Below are 17538 nucleotides of genomic sequence, written 5' to 3' on the forward strand. Positions count from 1 at the left end.
GTCTTTAGCCTTCCTACTTAGACAGCAACAGTAGAAATTAATATTGTTTGTAATAGAAGGTTTTGGAAATTGCGTATCTTTCAAGTTGAAATATAACCTACACTACATACCTTATTTTAAATAACTTAGATGTGATCAAATGGTGATAATTACTGATGACAGGTCATAGATTTAAACAAGGAATTTAGAGATTTAAGTCAGTAAGTTGCACACACACACACATGCACACACACACACATGCACACACACACACATGCACACACACACATATATATACTTGCTATATCCTAGATCAAGGACCTTATTACTGTGTGTCCTAAATATATGTACTACCCCACTGAGAAATCATAAAGCTCTTCTTTCCACTGAATATGATACCAGTCTTCCTTATCTTTTTCACACAAGGTTAACTTCTCGTCTATTAGTCATTTATATTGCATCCTTTTGAATGCTTTGCAGTCCTTCAAATTTTTTCCTATGCAGTGCTTTTTTAATTTCCAGCTCCCCCCACAAAAAAATACAGCAAAATTATAGAATGTTTGAAATGTTTGCAATTTCTGTCTCTAAGCTACATAATTTCTGTGTACCCAATTAGCAGGCATGAAGCTGTGTCATTTCTGTCATGTCTTCTCTAAAGCTCTGCACTACTTTCTTATTTTATATGCAGACACAGATGCTAGTTTCCATTTTAACTTTATATCTCATGATACTATATTTTTGTCATATGGATATTGTTAAACTGTTCTGTCTATAACATTAAGGCACCTCTCCCCCACTCTATTTTTTTTTCCATTAATTTCTATGGTTGGCATGCTTGTGAATCACAAAATCATTCACTACTTAAGTATCTTCCAGCAAATCTTGTAATCCATCTCCTTTCACTGGGACAAACCAATTTCACAGATGTCTAGAGACCCATAATTATTGCATGTTGTTTAGTTTTAGATGTGTCCAGTACGCTGAGACTTGTAATTAGCATTGACTAATTTGTTATATCTCTTCAACTTATGAATGTGGGCAGATTCAGAGGTGGCACAAAGGATTATAGCTTCATTTGGTCAACAGTTTGGTGAAAGTTATCACCAGAATTACTGTCAGCCTTCACTCCACTGTCTCTTTTCACATAACCATTTGCTATTACTCAGATATTGGCACCGAAGCCTAACATTTGCAAGCATTTCTATCTACATGGAGTCACAGTGAAATCAGTCTAGCTTTACCTGTGAGCAGGCATCTATCTTTGCAGAATTTTTTCCATTATTACATCCAGGTCATTTCATTATAATCTCTAATAGGGCATTTATTGCTACATCACTCCTAAGTTTAAATATCATCACTTCCCAAAAAACAGTTAAATTTGTTATAACAGATGAAGGCTAAGCAGTCAGTTTTTGTATGCTCATATTTCCTTACAAAGATGACCTTATATTGATATCTCTAATTCATTCCCATCATAGAGGGTATGTTTGGTATAATATTGTGGCACCACCCTCAGTTTCTCCTTAATTAAATTTTATTATATCTTCACTTTATTAAATTATTGCTTCTTGATGTCTGTCTCTACTTATACCAAGGTTGTCAGCATTTGTTACTGTTTCAATACTCCCTTCTATCATCTGTAACAGAGTTTGTGGTATGACTTCTCCAGTCCAGGAAGTTAATTTACTTTAGCAATTTCAGCTTGTAAGGCACTTGTCTTCATTTATAATTTGTGTTTCCTGGAAACTCTGGCTCCAGAAATTGCATCTAGACTTTCCTATGAAAAGTATGGAGAAGAATACGTAATCATCCAGCTGATTGTATGATTTAACTTTCTGCAACATCCCTGAATGTCCAGTGGTTTCCTTTGTTCATTTTTCCTCTGTTCAAAGAGCCTTTTCAACCATTTATGTTGAAATCCTCAATGAGTTCTCTATTCCCTGTCATTTCTGATGTTCTTGTTCAGTACAACTCTCTCTCATCTTTCTTCCCCTTCTATCCATCTTCAAGCACAAGCAGAGTGATACACTGTCTTCTGAGTTCTGGGCATGCTTTCTCTGAGACTTCTGTTTACCTTCTCAATATAGAGCCATACAGAATGGCTATATATTTTTACCTTGAATTATTTTCATTTTAGATTAATAGGTAACAAACAAAGAAGAACAAAAGTAATTTCACCATTAGAAAGCACACAGAGTGCATTTACTCTGTAACATGCTGTGCTTGCCCTAAAAGCATATAAATAGAAAGTAGAATAAATAGAAAATCAAGTGTTGCATAGTGACACACTTTATATACCACAGAAATGCTGTCAAATTAAGGTTAAGTTCTGAATGGTACTAAAATTCATAGAATCAAATCTACACATTTGCTCCACAGAGAGTGTACGTAGATTTATGCTTACAGTAAAACCTGCAAAGGGGAGGGGGTAGCTGATTTGTCATTATGAACATTTACAATCATTTCATGTCTTTAGCTTTCTGTCCTCAACCCTGAACTTGTTCCCCTTGGATTTCATTGTGAAAGGTTTGTTCAGATACAAAAAACGGAAAGATTTAGATCTCTGTCCTTATCAATGAAAAGGAATCATGCTGATTTTAACCTGGACAGAATCAAGGGCCTGCTGGAGCCATGGGCTCAAATTTAGGTCAGCAGCATGGCATTCACACCGAACTACATGCATACATTTAATTGCTAGTGAATTATTTAGAACAGACAAGGTAAAATGCGTAGGGAAGAAATTTAGAGTGCAGATGCTGCTTCTTTGGAAAAACGATTCCTTTGTCTAAGGACAAAGGACTGTATTTCAGTCCCTGCTATTTAAAAGTAGTTAATTTAGGTGCTGCTAGCAGAATGGCTGTAGGAACATGAAGCCCAGTTAGGACAGCAAAACACATCTGAGTAGCTAAATGACTGCTGAACCCGTTCAGATCATTCAAGTCCTTGGCTCTTCAGTGGGAGCAGAAAGCTCTCAACAATTTCAGGAATATACCTTGATCTTTGCCTTTTGTCTCACACAGTTTTGATATATTTTCATTTGCTCTCTTGATCTGCACCTCAGGAAGGGGCTTCATAACTCTTAAAACACCCTCTCCAAGTTCTTGCATTCCATTCACACCTACCAGGTTAGAAAGCTAGTAAAAGATAAACATGATGATGTAGCAAATAAGGATACCTCTCAATGCCCTGCATACCCCCATTACTAGAGCAAAAAGCAGGGCACAAAGCGTAAGTCTCACAGACTACGCAGTATCTCCATGTTGCCAGTGTGAGACATTTCAGGGGGGCAAAAGGGTGCTGCAAATCTTAAGCCTTCAGATTATAAGAGGTCTGTAGACCCACTTATGCCATTGGAGAAAAGGTCTTTATTTTACCTATCATTTGTGATACTCTCTTTTTTCATATTATTTCAGTTCCTGAAGTTAGGTAGGTCCTGATTGTCAAAGTGTATACATAGCTGATGAGTCCTTCCACTGAAAAGAGCCCCAGTGAAGGCTGTGAGAATAACCATAAGATCGAGGTCCCTGCATTAAAGAAGTTGAATAACTAGGTACTTACTAAAAAATGATTACAGAAATTTATGGAAATTTCTGTCTTAAAATCAAATATTCAGTCTTTCGTTCATTCACATTCTTTTCTTATTTCACAAAAAGACTTTCATGTTGAGTATTTAATTCAAAAAAAGCATTTTATTAACTTTGGTCCTTTCTCCAGACTATAGAAAAGAAATTTAGAAATGAAGTGTTAAGGATCATACATTGCTTAGGATGTGTAAGCTGAAAATGACTGTACCACCCAGTGTGTTTTTTTTTTTTTCCAAGTGAACGTTAGTACAGTACTGTTTTGAACTGAAAAGCATAATTTGAATCTCCTTCCTTGGCAGAAAGTCATTCCCTTCTCAACATGCCACCCTGGCAGCCTTTGCAGCTGTGTACATTTCGGTGAGTAATCAACTTTGTTCATTTTCATTTATACAAGAGAAAAGTCAGAATGTCATTTGCTGTATGTTGTAAAGTGGTGCCTTACCTAACGTAGTAAGGATATAAGTTCTTATCCTGTCAGTTTGACAGCAAAATCAGAATTACTAACAGCTAAAATAAAAGCAGGTTTCTAAGAATACAGTAAGGATATAACTGGTTCACACTCTTTGTTAAGAAGCAACATTATCTGTTGTAGTGGAGTGTAATATTAAAGTATATTTAATGCTTCATGTTATCCATGTATAAGATATAATGTGTACCTGTTTTATAGGGTGATAGTTTACCATTCAAATGAACTTTTATATGTTCTGCCTTTTTCTTTATTGCTGTCTTCACTTGACTCACTATCTTAAACTTTAAGAAGCAAACATTTATGTGATCTAGTTTTACTTGACTTCCATAGAATTGCAGCATGGATGAAATGGCACAACCACTTCCAAAGGCCTCCAAGGTGCTACCACAGAGCAAGTGACTAGAAAACAACAGTAACTAGCAAGGAATAGTAGGACATGCTGCAGGGATCACAGCTTATTTCCCACCTCTGACCAATGGCATTTCTGCAGTTCAGCGTCCCATGTTTGTATGAGTGACTCCTTATTTGAAGGGAAAAAAAAAAGAATTCATAATAAAAACTCATCAAACAACAACAACCAGTTAATAAGGTTTAGATAATGGAATTTTGTGTGTACTGGGAGTTTGCCAGAGTATATTTATTCTGTCCAGGGAAAGGCCAAAAGCTGGAATAATACTGATAAACCATCTCTACTTCTTGTAGCCTCCCTCACTTCATGGCCTCCAGCTGAGAAATGGTTCTCTAAAGCATCTGGTAGCTTTTGTTAGAACAGGATACTGCTGTCATCTGGCATGACATCTGCCTGCTGTATTTCAGAAGTGGTGACTCCTTACTCACATTTACAGAACATTTAAGCTCTGACTGTGAACAGTATTTAGGCATAAAATCCTTATCCTAATAAGCAACAATGCCTAAGCTTTCAGAAATCTGTCCCTTGTGATTTCAGATTTTCCTACAGTAAATAATCAAATTTAACAAGGATGTAAAACAAAATTAGTGAAACTGACTGTGCAATAATACCATATAATAGTGATCTATGTGTCAAAGAATGTATCAAAGAAATATTTAATGCAAGAAAAATCATCTCTTCTTGTGTAAACCTGAGTTTCTCTTCAACCACTTTTTTTTTCTATTCTTTTAAGATGTACTTCAATTCTACATTAACAGACTCCTCAAAACTTCTGAAACCACTCCTTGTCTTTGCTTTTATCATCTGTGGAATTATATGTGGTCTGACTCGTATCACCCAGTATAAGAACCATCCAGTTGATGTTTACTGTGGCTTTCTCATAGGAGGAGGAATTGCTCTCTATTTGGTAAATATAATATGGATGTAGTAAGTTTTAGAACATAAAATTTCTAAGTATATCATAGGAATACCAGCATGTTTTATGAAAATCTTTCATCATGGTCACATACAATAATTAAAGATATAGTAAAAATCTGTTAAAGATGACTATGTTGGGGTAGTTACTTCTAAAAATAAACAGGAAAAAGCAAATACATATTTCAATTTGAAGTGCCATCACAATGTGCATAGTGATGTATAATGGTCCAGCATTGTATACTGAAACAGCTCTAATATGATATACTTAGAGATACTCAGCTTTTCCACTCCACACTTTTTTACTCTACAAGAAAATTATTAATCAGTATTTACTGCCAGCCTGAATTTATATTGCCAACGTTAGCTTTATGATCTTCAAAAATAGTCAAAATTCAACTCAAATGGTCAGCAACGCAATTGAATAAACAGCTGAACTTGCAGGAAATCAAAGGCAGTATTACGCCTCTGTAGTTCTTTGGATCCCTTGGAGGAAGGATACATGGGAATGATGCAGGGGAAATGGGCTGCCCAGAACAGGTTACTCCAATGCTTTTTCTCTGTATTGGGTTGGAACAGAGGCAGCACCTCAGAAGGGCCCATAGGTAAGTCTCTCTGTATCCGTCAGTGGGAAACTCATCAAGCATTTGCCTTTGCTTGCTGCTCTCAGTATGTCTCCAACCTGACTGTTGTTGCCCTAGCTATTCAGCAGAATATCAACCCAGGTGCCTGAGAGCAATCAGGAACTTCTGCTGACAACATTTTGGGCTCCAGTGTGGGCAGAAGGGTCTTAACAGCCAGTTCATCCAGTTTTGCCCTCGAAGAAGTCAGTGATGAATTTTTGTGTAATGCTAAAATAAGATCATATCTTGTCACATTATTTTTGTGGAATGATAATCTAATCTTATGTGCAGATGGTCTACTAGGGTGACTGTGCGGTAGAAGTGACAGCAGCCGGGGCAGATAATAGAAACCCTATGAGCTACTTAAGTCAGTTTCTATGACTGCACCGTGAGCAGAAAAACACTCTCTGTTGGGAATATTATTTCAAATGATTAAGCTGTTGAAGATTTTTATAAATGGAGTTGTTGTTCCCATGTTTGAATTCCACAAACAAGTATGTTCTTTGTTAATCTTCTCCATATGCTGTTGCATGACAACATATATCAAAGAGGTGCATTGTTCTAGATACCCAATAGCCAGTAGATCTGTCCTGAAAACAACACATTGATAAGAGGAAGGGGAGAGGAAAAATTGTGAACTACAGATAACTCTGAAAGGAGTGTAAGGAATGTGTAAACTAATTGATTGAGTCAAGCATTTCAGCCTGTCATAAAATAAGCTCTCAATTTTTTTTAAATGGTACCATCTTATAAGGAGTCTGCTGAATTAGAAAATGTATTACAAATTAATCTTGTTACAGTCATGTACAGCTTGGAAAGCAATTGATTTAAAGTTGATAAATTGTTTTATCGTGTAGATATTATGTTACATGGTTATTATGCAGTAGAAAAGGCAGAACCACAGAGCAGAGAAGCTCAAGCTGGAACAAGATTCAATAAATCAGGATAGTAGTGCAGCTGTAAAATATCTTTAACTTGCTCAGAATACCCTAAACATTAATTTTGTTATTTTTGTAACAAAACATTCTTTCTTCGGCAGTATTTGTTGCCATATAAAACAAAGAACATAAAAGGAGGCTAAATATTTTTCTCATCTATTTATTGCCATGAACCATGTGCCCTAGTTATTATACTGAGACCACTTCATTTATACCTAGATGTATCAGAATGAGGACAGAATTTCAAATAAGAATAAGGATTCACTGGTGAGGAAAGGAAAGTGAATCTGTCCTGTCAGTTAAACTGGACTAATGCTACCACTCTGTATTTATTTAAAGGCAGAAGAGTATAATGAAAATATCTTAAAATGCTTCTTTTTCCATAATTGGTTGCTGATACTGCTATTCAAATATCAGGGTTTGTATGCTGTGGGGAACTTCTTACCAAGTGAGGAGAACGTGTTTCACCCGAATTTTCACAGAGAACCACTAAGGTCTTTTACAGACATTAGTCAAGACGCCAACAGAATCTTGCCCGGTAAAAATGGAAGCAGCAGCGATGGCATTGCCGCTCACCGTTCTGAAAGTATCCTGAATAGAAACCACAGAGATTCAGGGTCTCTGACTAACATCAAGAGAGCAAATGCTGATGTAGAAATCATAACACCACGAAGCCCAATGGGAAAAGAAAATATGGTGACTTTCAGCAACACTTTGCCAAGAGTCAACACACCATCCTTGGAAGATCCAGCAAGACGAAATGCAACAATTCATGCATCAATGGATTCTGCCCGCTCCAAACAACTGCTTTCTCAGTGGAAGAACAAGAATGAAAGTCGAAAGTTGTCGCTGCAAGTAATAGAGACTGAATCTGGCCAGTCACCACCAAGAGCTATTGAAATGAGATCAAGCTCAGAGCCCTCCAGAGTGGGTGTAAATGGGGATCATCATGGCCCAAGTAACCAATACCTGAAAATTCAACCTGGTAGCGTACCAGGTTGTAACAACTCAGGTCTCTCTGGTGGGCCAAGGGTCTCTATTCAGTCACGTCCTGGCTCATCTCAGTTAGTACATATTCCTGAAGAGACTCAGGAAAATGTGAACACATCTCCCAAAAGTAGTTCAGCTAGAGCTAAGTGGCTGAAGGCTGCTGAGAAAAGTGTTGCATGTAGAAGCAACAGTCAGCCAAGAATCATGCAAGTAATAGCCATGTCTAAGCAGCAAGGAGTGCTTCAAGGCAGTCCAAAGAGTTCAGAGGGAAGTACAGTTACTTGTACAGGAGCCATTAGATATAAAACCTTGACAGACCATGAGCCGAGTAGCATTGTCAGAGTTGAGGCCCATCCAGAAAATAACAGACCTGTAATTCAGATGCCATCAGAAGGTGAAGGAAGTGGGTCATGGAAATGGAAAGGTCCTGAAAAAGTCACCCTTCGTCAAACATATGAGCTAAATGATCTCAACAGAGACTCTGAGAGCTGTGACTCCTTGAAAGACAGTTATGGGTCAGGTGACAGGAAAAGGAGCAACATAGATAACAGTGAGCATCACCACCATGGAATCACTACAATAAGAGTCACGCCAGTGGAGGGAAGTGAGATTGGCTCAGAGACTCTGTCTATTTCCTCTAGCCGGGACTCAACACTTCGAAGGAAAGGTAACATCATTTTAATTCCTGAACGAGGGAGCAGTCCAGAGAACACCAGAAATATCTTCTATAAAGGCACATCCCCTACACGAGCTTACAAAGAATGAGAGAAGACATATCAGCTGGTCCACACCACCACAAATTAAAACACATCTTGATGCAGGTTCTGCTCTTTTTGTTTTGAGCTGATATTTACCTTTGATGTGCCAAATTACTGACCATCAGCCCAACTTCTGTTGAACACTGACAATGTGTAATGTGTATGAGCCTGTGCAAATCATGTGGTGGCGGGAAAAGCACAATGCCAGAACCTAACTAATGTGAAACACTTTCATGCAACTTGTTTCTTCAGACTGTAAATGTTTATCTGAAAATGATGATGTCAATCAAAACAATGGTCTTGAACACAGACACTTTATTTCCTGAATGTGCCAACTTTTTATTTTATTTATATTTGTGTCCAAAATTGACTGATTTTTTTTCACAGCAATGGCTGTATCAGTGTTATAATATTCACCTTTGCAGAGTTTGCACCAAAACTTTAATACAGAATGGTGCTGATGGTAACTTTAAATGTTTTAAAAATTTGCAAACTTACTAGACTCTACAAAACCATGACATATTGATGTGCAGTTACTTTAAAAGTAATATTGCTAATACTATGATGATGCTGGCTGCATTCATTTAGAGTAGGAAATATTTACAGCTTTGTTATAGTGGATCTGTCACATTCAAAGATTGCAAAGGTTTTGTGTAGTTCTTTAAGATGTCTACTGCAACAAAAATGTGTGGGTGACATTCCATTAGAATGGAATTACTATCCATTTTGAATAGTTTCGCTGCTATTGCTCAACTTTTGTTAAGAACAGGTGCTACTAATGAAGAGGCTGCTTCTTAGTGGGCTAACTTGTAGAACTGTTTTAAATATTGTTTTTAAAGGGGTCTTTTAAAGTACTAAAAGTAATTCAGATTTTGCATTTTTAAATCTGTCATTCTATCCTTCAGCAACCCTTCCATTTTTCTGTTAGTTTTTAACTACATGATACATGAAACTAGTAACAATGAGATGCACAATTGTGAAAGGTGAGCAATGAATAGATAAAAATAAATTACCACTTTCTGATCAGCTTCTAAGGACACCATAATTAATATTCTAGCTCACATTTAGAAGCAGTTATTCACCTCACTTGCTTAGCATGCCACAAGAACAATCACAGGTTTCACCCCAGTGACCATCATTTGGGGAATTTATGCTTCGCTTTAAAGATGAAATGCCTTGGTATTGCAGAATCCCTAAGAGTGTTGCACTGTACCTCCACTATTGTTCACCTCCCTGGAGATACCCTCCTTAAGCATTATATTTTTCCTCCCCTCTTAATAATATGGAGGGTGTCTGCATCTGAGAGAATATGTATTATTTTAGTAAAGTGAGTTCATAATATAAAAAAAAAATTACCTGCATAAATCTGTGTTGCCAGGAATTGATAAACTAGAGAACTCTAAAAGGAATAAGCACGGCACGTCCTGGGCATGCTAGAAAACAAACTCAATTTTAGTTTGGCTTGAATTTAAGTAACATAAACCATGAAGGAAGTCACTGGCAATGCTTGTCGAGTGCAGCTCCTCATTCTCTCCTAGGTCACTTCTACCTGAAGGAGAGCTGCATTCCGATGGTTTCCAGGATGGGGAGGGAATGGCTTTGCTGTCCCCTCACTGAATAGACAATAGCAGCTCAGGTCTGTCCTCAGGCTTTTTTAGTGGGGTGACTTGCTCCAAGTCCTCTTCTGATTCAGGGTATCAGAGAACCAGTTATCTACTGCATAGCCAGTACCTATCTACTGACTTTACTCCACAGACCTCTGAGGCAAAGGTGGAAAAGCCCACCATTCCCCAACCAAGCAGAAGGTAGAAGGAAGCATCATCCCATCCTAAGAAGGTAAATAGCACAACACACACACAAACCAGGAGAAAAAAAAAAGAGAGAGAAAGAATCCAAAACAAAATCCCAAATCAACCCTAATCCTTAGTAATCTCAGAAGTGGGAGAATGGTGTTTGCTAACCTGCAGAGAATTCAGAGGATTCAGAGTCCCTTTTCACAGAGAGCTTTATATACCTTCCCAGTTACACAGATGCTGCAGGCTTAGCTGGGTGCCATCAGCAACCCTGTCAAGCAATGCTTCCTTCACCTGCCCATCATCCACTGCTGTGGAAGAGGGTTAGACCTTAAAGAAATGACCACCCTTTTCCTGCTAGTAACAGACAAAAACCCCATCATGCATTTGATGTTAGGTAGGGGTGGAGTGCATTTTGCAGGCTACGTGTAAGGAAATAACCAGGAGGGTTGCAATTGGTTGTATATGTTGGATGTTGTCTCAATGCATGGTAGCTGGGAAAATTAAAGATACTAGGGGAAAAAAAATAATTTTTTTAGAAATTCTCAGTTTAGAAGTTTTCAGACTCAAGTATTTACAAGTCAAGATTTTTTTTGCTTTTTAAATAAATAAATGAATCTTTAGTCCTTGGTATTTAATACCAAATTTTTTACAAGGTTCCTAGGAATTACAAACACTTGACTTGGATTGTCATGAACAAAACCTTTTGGCTTGAGCTTAGTTCAGGTTCATAACAAAGCAGGTAGGATTAGCTTTAACAGAATGGTAAGACACAATCACTGTTGGCCTATCAACGCAGGGAAGTAAGATGCAATCATTTGTTAGTTTGTAAGTGCAGGGGAAGGAACATAAGTAGATGAACCTGGAAATAATGGAAAATTGAAATGGAGAATAATGGCAATAAAGCAAAGACTAGAAAATGTTCCCTCTGGCAATTTAGCTGTTTTGGAAACAGCAGGATTCCTGGTGGGAGTGTTTGTTCTTTATTCCTTGGTTTTAGTCAGATATATATTGGCATATGTGTTGCTTTTATTACTCTAAAACTTGCTGCACTATTTCAAGTGCAGTATGATATTTTTCCTAAGCTTTCCTATTTCTTAACAAAAGATTTTAAAGCACTTGTGTAATCATTGAAATTGTGTTCTTTACATAAATATTGATATATTCTTTTTTTACTCAAAGTGCCAAAGGCTACTGTTTTTAATAATGGCTTATCAAATTATATTACATTAGAGAACAGAAATATAATAATATATACATTGGAACTCAGACCTCTGCATGTATATTTGATATGGAGCCTTTTGTAAAATTACTCTTTGTTTACATTCCACTGATACCTTAATTTAAAATTAATCAGATAAATTGACAGGTGACATCTTAGTGTTCTAATTTTCTTACTTGCTAACAGGCACGAATTTCTTTGTTAGGCTGTGCTTTACTGAGAAAAGAAAATATTCAAAAATAAACTATGTTTTTAAATGAGAATTCTCTATATAAAGTATTGTGTTTATTAAAATGTTATGCAATGTTTTCAAATGGAAAAGAATTTGTAGATTGCTATAAATGTATTTTGTTAAATAAGTACAGATCAATGCTACTGTGTGAGTTTATTGTGCTAACATCATGAAAATAAAGATAAAATTCCTCACTGGTGTTCAGTCATTTCATCTGTGGTGAAGCAGAGCCCCATTCTCCCCAAAACTGTTTTTTAATATTAGGTATCCCATGGCATATAAAAGTGATCATCAGGTTTTGAGGCTTCTCACTATCACAGCTGTAAAAAGTCATGTGGATGATGTCCAAACAACATGTCTTGGTCTGAACAACATGGTACAAAAAAGGAAAGCAAGCGCATCAGGAACTTAAGGCCATGTCAGCAAACATCTACAAGCTTGTTCTGCAGGAGCAGCAGTCACCAGCTACCTGTGCTGCTCTGCCCTGATGTCGCTGCAGCACCCTGCCAGCATCGCGCAGGGCTGCTGGCATGGAGAGGCCCCTCCTCAAATTTGTGGAGAGAGGGCAGGTGTCAGGAGGACACCAGAGAGCCAGCAGCTAGGTCATACGACACAACCATCAGGTAATGCATACCTGATTCCTGGCAACCATCAAGAACATTACATGGAGCAGCTTGCTGTCAGAAACACTCTCTTATCTGGGAAAAACTGCTGCAGGATGCGATGGCACTGGGTGCGCGTGCGCAGGCGGACTCGCAGCATAGGCACGCTGGGGCCAGCTAGTGTCATGCCAAGCTGTGCTGGCAGATCTGGGTCACTTGGCAATCCCTGTCCCAGGACTGCCAGTTCATAACCATATGAGACCAGGGGCCTCAGGCAAGAGAGAGTTAGAAAAGGAATATGTTGCCTGTGAGTGGGGGTAGTGCAAGCACTGGCACGATGCTGCTCCCTCTGCAGTGACCTAAGGGGCTCCCTGCTTCTTGCTTAAGCTGGGGAAGGTAGGGGCCATGCCACAGGAGTAACCAGGTTCAGCAGAAGCCTCTCCTTTGGCCAGCAGTAGATGCTGGGGTGGCAGTGGGCTACTTGCCCATGCAGAAGGACGCCTTGAATGAGGCTGTATGAAGTCCAGCAGAACATCATGAGGGCCAGAGCTGAGATTACACTGTTCAATCGGTAGCCTGGGAAAGCTGCAGGGAGCAATGCCCCAGGTACAGGTCAGAAAGACCCTTTGTGGAGCCATCAGGGAAGGACTACAAAGCCCTGGCTCTCCCACACTTTCCAGGTAAGACTTTCTCAATAACACTGCAAGGCCCCGAAAGCGTGCCCAAAGCACCAAGAGAGGCCTGGAGCAATCTCCGGAGGTGCCTTAACTGGACAGGGATGGCAGCATGCCATTCTCCTGGTTGCATTAGGTCATGGTACAGCTCTTCTATAGTAATTTTGTGTCAAGAAATACCAACCTTCTTCCTAAACACACAAACCTAAGAACTAAATGCCGTCTCAGGGTTGCCAACATGAGACACACTGTCATCAGGCAGAGGCAAGACCATACCACACTGCACGAGTTTGTCACGTCTGAGGAAGTTACAGAAGCCGAGTAGGAGCAGAGGCTCCTATGAGGCACTTGCCAAAGCCCTTTTGCCTTTCCGAAGCAGAGCAAGATTCTGTGTCCTAAGGGGCCAGTCCATTTTTGGTCATGTAAAGTGGGGCAGATTCGCCCTTTCCCTGCACTCGCATCAGCTGAGTTTCTACCTTTATCCCTCCAAATCTAGGCCATTTTATTCACATTTTGTATTTGCAGCAATGACTGCATGAGGAGTAAAATAACAGTCCTGTTCATTTTCTCTGGATTTGCAATTTTATTTGTATATGTCCATATACAAATATCCTGTATATGTTCAAGAAGCTGATTTTGTATAAAAATTTGTGTAAAAAATCTTGTCTTTTTTATATGGAAAGACTAGAATTTATCCAAGCAAATCTCAGAGTAGATGTACATATCTGTGCTTGCCATATAGAGCCACTTTACAGCCTACAAAGTAAAACAGACCTTTCTGGGATATAACTAGTGAAAAGTGGTGTCTAACATCTATCTAATGAGTTCTCCTCAGCAATGCCCCTTTCCATGGGCTACAAAGGAGTCTAGACAATTAATTCAAATATTTTAAAAGGGAAAATTTTAAAGTTAGGTAAAAAGGAAGCCCCCCCCCCTTTGAAGGCTACCTTTGACATAGCAACTACATTGTAAATCCTGTAAAGAAATTACCTGTTTTGATAAACCACATCTTATGTTTTTAGACCATCCTGGCTACAGTAACACTATCACTAATTTAAGTGAGCTGACTCCCAGTCAAAGGTCAAAAAGTACGAGAGATTAAACTGAATCTTTTAAATCTATTTTGTGCTAGATTTTTAAAAAGCTTTAGAGGTCTTAGAGGTGAGAAGCCAAATGAGACAAGATTGCACTCTGTTTGGTATATATTTATGAAGACCTTTTACATGACAGATCAGTACACAGCTAATTTGGCAGGAACATTGTAAAACCGTTACAATCAGGTTCATAAAACTGTAAATAAAATGTCTTCACAAATCCTATAGCACAGGATGTATCAGGCATTGAAACTAATAAATGTATCAATATTGCACATACAAAAGGAAAATAAGGGAACTCACTACTCCAAACACACACGTGCAGAGACATACACACATGCGCACACACACACAAAGTTATGTATTCCTATACGTGTGCACGCACACACACACACACAAAGTTTATGTATTCCTTTCTTCAGGCTAGGCTTTAGAGAGAGAGAGAGCAAAAGCTAAACAGGTAGTTTAAATCTAGGAACAAATTGTGACAAGCTGTAACTACTCTTTCTAAAATTTCTCCACTTTGCCTGCAGTAAGCTCTTCAGATGCTCCATATATGCCTAATAACATCAGTTGATTGTATCTCATGTAGAAGAAATCTGTTCCTCCAGTGGCAGGCCATAAGGGACAATAGGAAACATGCATATTTCATGGCTTTACCAGCATACCGCTGCTAAAGGGAAGAGCTAAACTGAAGAAAAGTCATCCAGAACTCAGGCAAGACTGCTCAGACCTAGGCAGAAGTACCCCTTATGTTTGAGAAACACAAAGATTATTAATACTTAAAAAAAAAAAGAAAAAAAAAAGAAAAAAAAGGCTCTGCACACTGCCTGCCATCATTCCACTTCTACCTCTGCTGCTGGGAAGTGTCCATTTGTATGAGCCTGGATAAACTACGCACACAAGCTCCTTAAGAGCGGCTTTTATAAAAGTGTAGGAAACAGGACAATGCAGTCAACTGTCAACAAGAGTTTAATTAACCTGACATGTCAAAACGCACCCAATAAAAAGCCCCACAACGCTGCGTATCCGATCTTCTGTTACAACCAGCCTCGTCCCAGTCTTGTAAAGTTACCAGCCTGTTTCACCTAAAGTACAACTGCTCTTTCCGGAATCAAGGAATGCTCCGAACAAATAAAAACAAGCCACTGTGCAAATCACTGCAGAAACAGGGCTTTAAAGACAACATTTTGAAGCTCAAATGTTATATACCATTTTGTCAGTATCCCATTACATATAATTCTACAGTGAAGTGCAAACATATTTCTGTTTAGAATTATGGCATCATGTAGCTTTAGATTATCCAGAGGGAGTTCAGTATATCTATCTAGCTGATGCACTGAATTTTGAACCCACCAAATTCTCACTTCCTTAAAAGGATTTGACTATACGAAACAAAACAGTAGCGTAACAACTTACAAGGAGAGATATAAAGTCTGTTCTCTGTATTATTTTTAGGGTACAAAGATGATATTTGCTAGATAGAGAGACATACAAATATGTTATAATCTCCTGAATCTGTATTAATCTTTACTCAGTGCTGCCAGTTCCTGGAAGATTTCAGATGGTATCATTTAAAGGGAAAAAAATGATACATTTGAAAATTATTCAGTTTTGCTCTCTTCAGTGAGACCAAAATAAGGTGGTTCATCTAAACATAGTCCTACATGAATTTCACTGCATAACGGTATCCAGTGGCAGCAGGTTGCATACTAATGCTGCTTTGTATTAAAAAGCATGAGTTGACCTTATATAAACTGCAGTAACTGTTTCCTGCATTAATGAAAAGATCTTCCATCGTTCTAGAACAGGAAATTCATTTGTATTAAGCTGCTATTAATTCAAAAGTTCAGATACTCACATTATTTACACATCTCTGATACCAAAGACTTAGAACTTCTGCGGGCAGATGCCTCTGGATATGAATATCACAAATCTGTCATGTTAAGAGTAGAAGTGTTAAAAGTACCTTCAATCTATGTGTTTTTAATAAGATATATGCTTTCTAAATATGGAAGTAATTCATATTTTTAGGCATTTTAGCTGAGCATCCAGTTGATTCTGGAGCCTCTTCACTTTGCTTAGAAGGGGAAAGGCTTTTGGCTCAGCAGTGCTCGTCACTGGAAACATTATACCACCAGTGTCTACACTGGTTCTCCACAGAACACGAAGTCTATCTTCTCTCTATCCAAATCTGTCTTATTGCAATTGGTCCTAGCTACCTAAAAGGAGTTTTAAGAAAAAGAAAACTATCCTGGTTAGATTTACTCTTAGAAAGTATATACCAGAGTAAGGACTTCTAATTGAGAAGTTAAGACAAAAATACAGAAGTAGTGTATATTGTTCCTTTTCACACTGCCATCTGCATAACTTTGAAGGAAAAAAAAATATATATATATATATATATACATATATATATACACAGTGTCTCTTAGGCCAGTGAAGACCCAGGATTCATAACAAATAAGATTCTTTAACTACAATAGTAGACGTTGAAAACTTCTGTAGTTCTCTTACTGTTTATGTGTTAGCTAACATAATCACATAGTGTTTTCAAGATTTAAATTCCACTGAGCAGAAATATCCTGGTGAAGTGCATACTGTTGATTCAACCTGAGTGAATAAACTTATATTCATGTCTAGTTTCTGTTGAAATCTAACAGGGAATCTTCTAGGTGCTGCTGTCACCTACAGCTATGTCCAGGTAAGCAATCCTGACATGAGAAAGTGTCAAAATATAACATACACACACTGATGCATATATGATGGATGGGTGGATTACATTCATTTTTAACAGATTAAAAATAATTAAAAAATATTCTCTTGAAATGTCCAGAATTGTTTTATAACTGCCAGCAAGGTGTGACACTAGTGAATCCTTAACTGTCTTTATGTTGTTTTATGCGTGACAAGTGCAAGTCATCAAATCAGATGAAAGATGTTTATGAGCAGTCATAGATGTAGAACAGTCAGTTTGCTATATCTGGCGTGATGAAATCTGCTCTAAACTATTAGCAGCAAGAGGAGCAAGGAGACAATGCAATCATGCGAGCCTTTTGCCCTTAACAATGATAGTTCTTTCTTTGTAACAGCTGAGAAGTTCTTTGGTAGTGAATCACGTTGATATTCTCTTCTTTCACATTGCCTGCTTCTGTTTTCTGGAGACAGAAGTTCAGCAATAAACAGATGATCTTGTTTGAAGCTAAGAAACCACACACACTTCGCTTAGTATGACTACAGAGAATATCTGGACTTG

The 17538-nt window shown here is 38.1% G+C and overlaps 2 protein-coding genes across 16 annotated transcripts in view; one reads left to right on the forward strand and one right to left on the reverse strand.

Annotated features, from left to right (window-relative positions):
* The window catches only part of PLPPR4 (phospholipid phosphatase related 4), a 31719-nt gene extending 19740 nt beyond the window's left edge, over positions 1-11979 (forward strand). Inside the window, exons 5-7 of the mRNA XM_062582154.1 lie at positions 3863-3920; positions 5175-5348; positions 7335-11979. Of these exons, the coding sequence (XP_062438138.1) occupies positions 3863-3920; positions 5175-5348; positions 7335-8672 (1570 nt within the window). The 3' untranslated portion in view covers positions 8673-11979. The remainder of the gene's footprint in view (positions 1-3862; positions 3921-5174; positions 5349-7334) is intronic.
* Positions 1-17538, reverse strand: part of FRRS1 (ferric chelate reductase 1) — a 177122-nt gene that overhangs the window by 18321 nt on the left and 141263 nt on the right. Inside the window, exon 26 of one of the 15 annotated variants that reach the window (XM_062582137.1) lies at positions 6480-6564. The exons of the other annotated variants lie outside the window; for them this stretch is intronic. The gene's annotated coding sequence lies outside the window, so the exon portion shown is untranslated. Of the gene's footprint in view, positions 1-6479; positions 6565-17538 lie in introns of those variants that run through there. 15 annotated transcript variants of the gene reach the window in all.

Source organism: Rhea pennata, chromosome 8 (genome assembly GCF_028389875.1).
Source record: "Rhea pennata isolate bPtePen1 chromosome 8, bPtePen1.pri, whole genome shotgun sequence".
In the NCBI taxonomy this organism is placed as follows: Eukaryota; Metazoa; Chordata; class Aves; order Rheiformes; family Rheidae; genus Rhea; species Rhea pennata.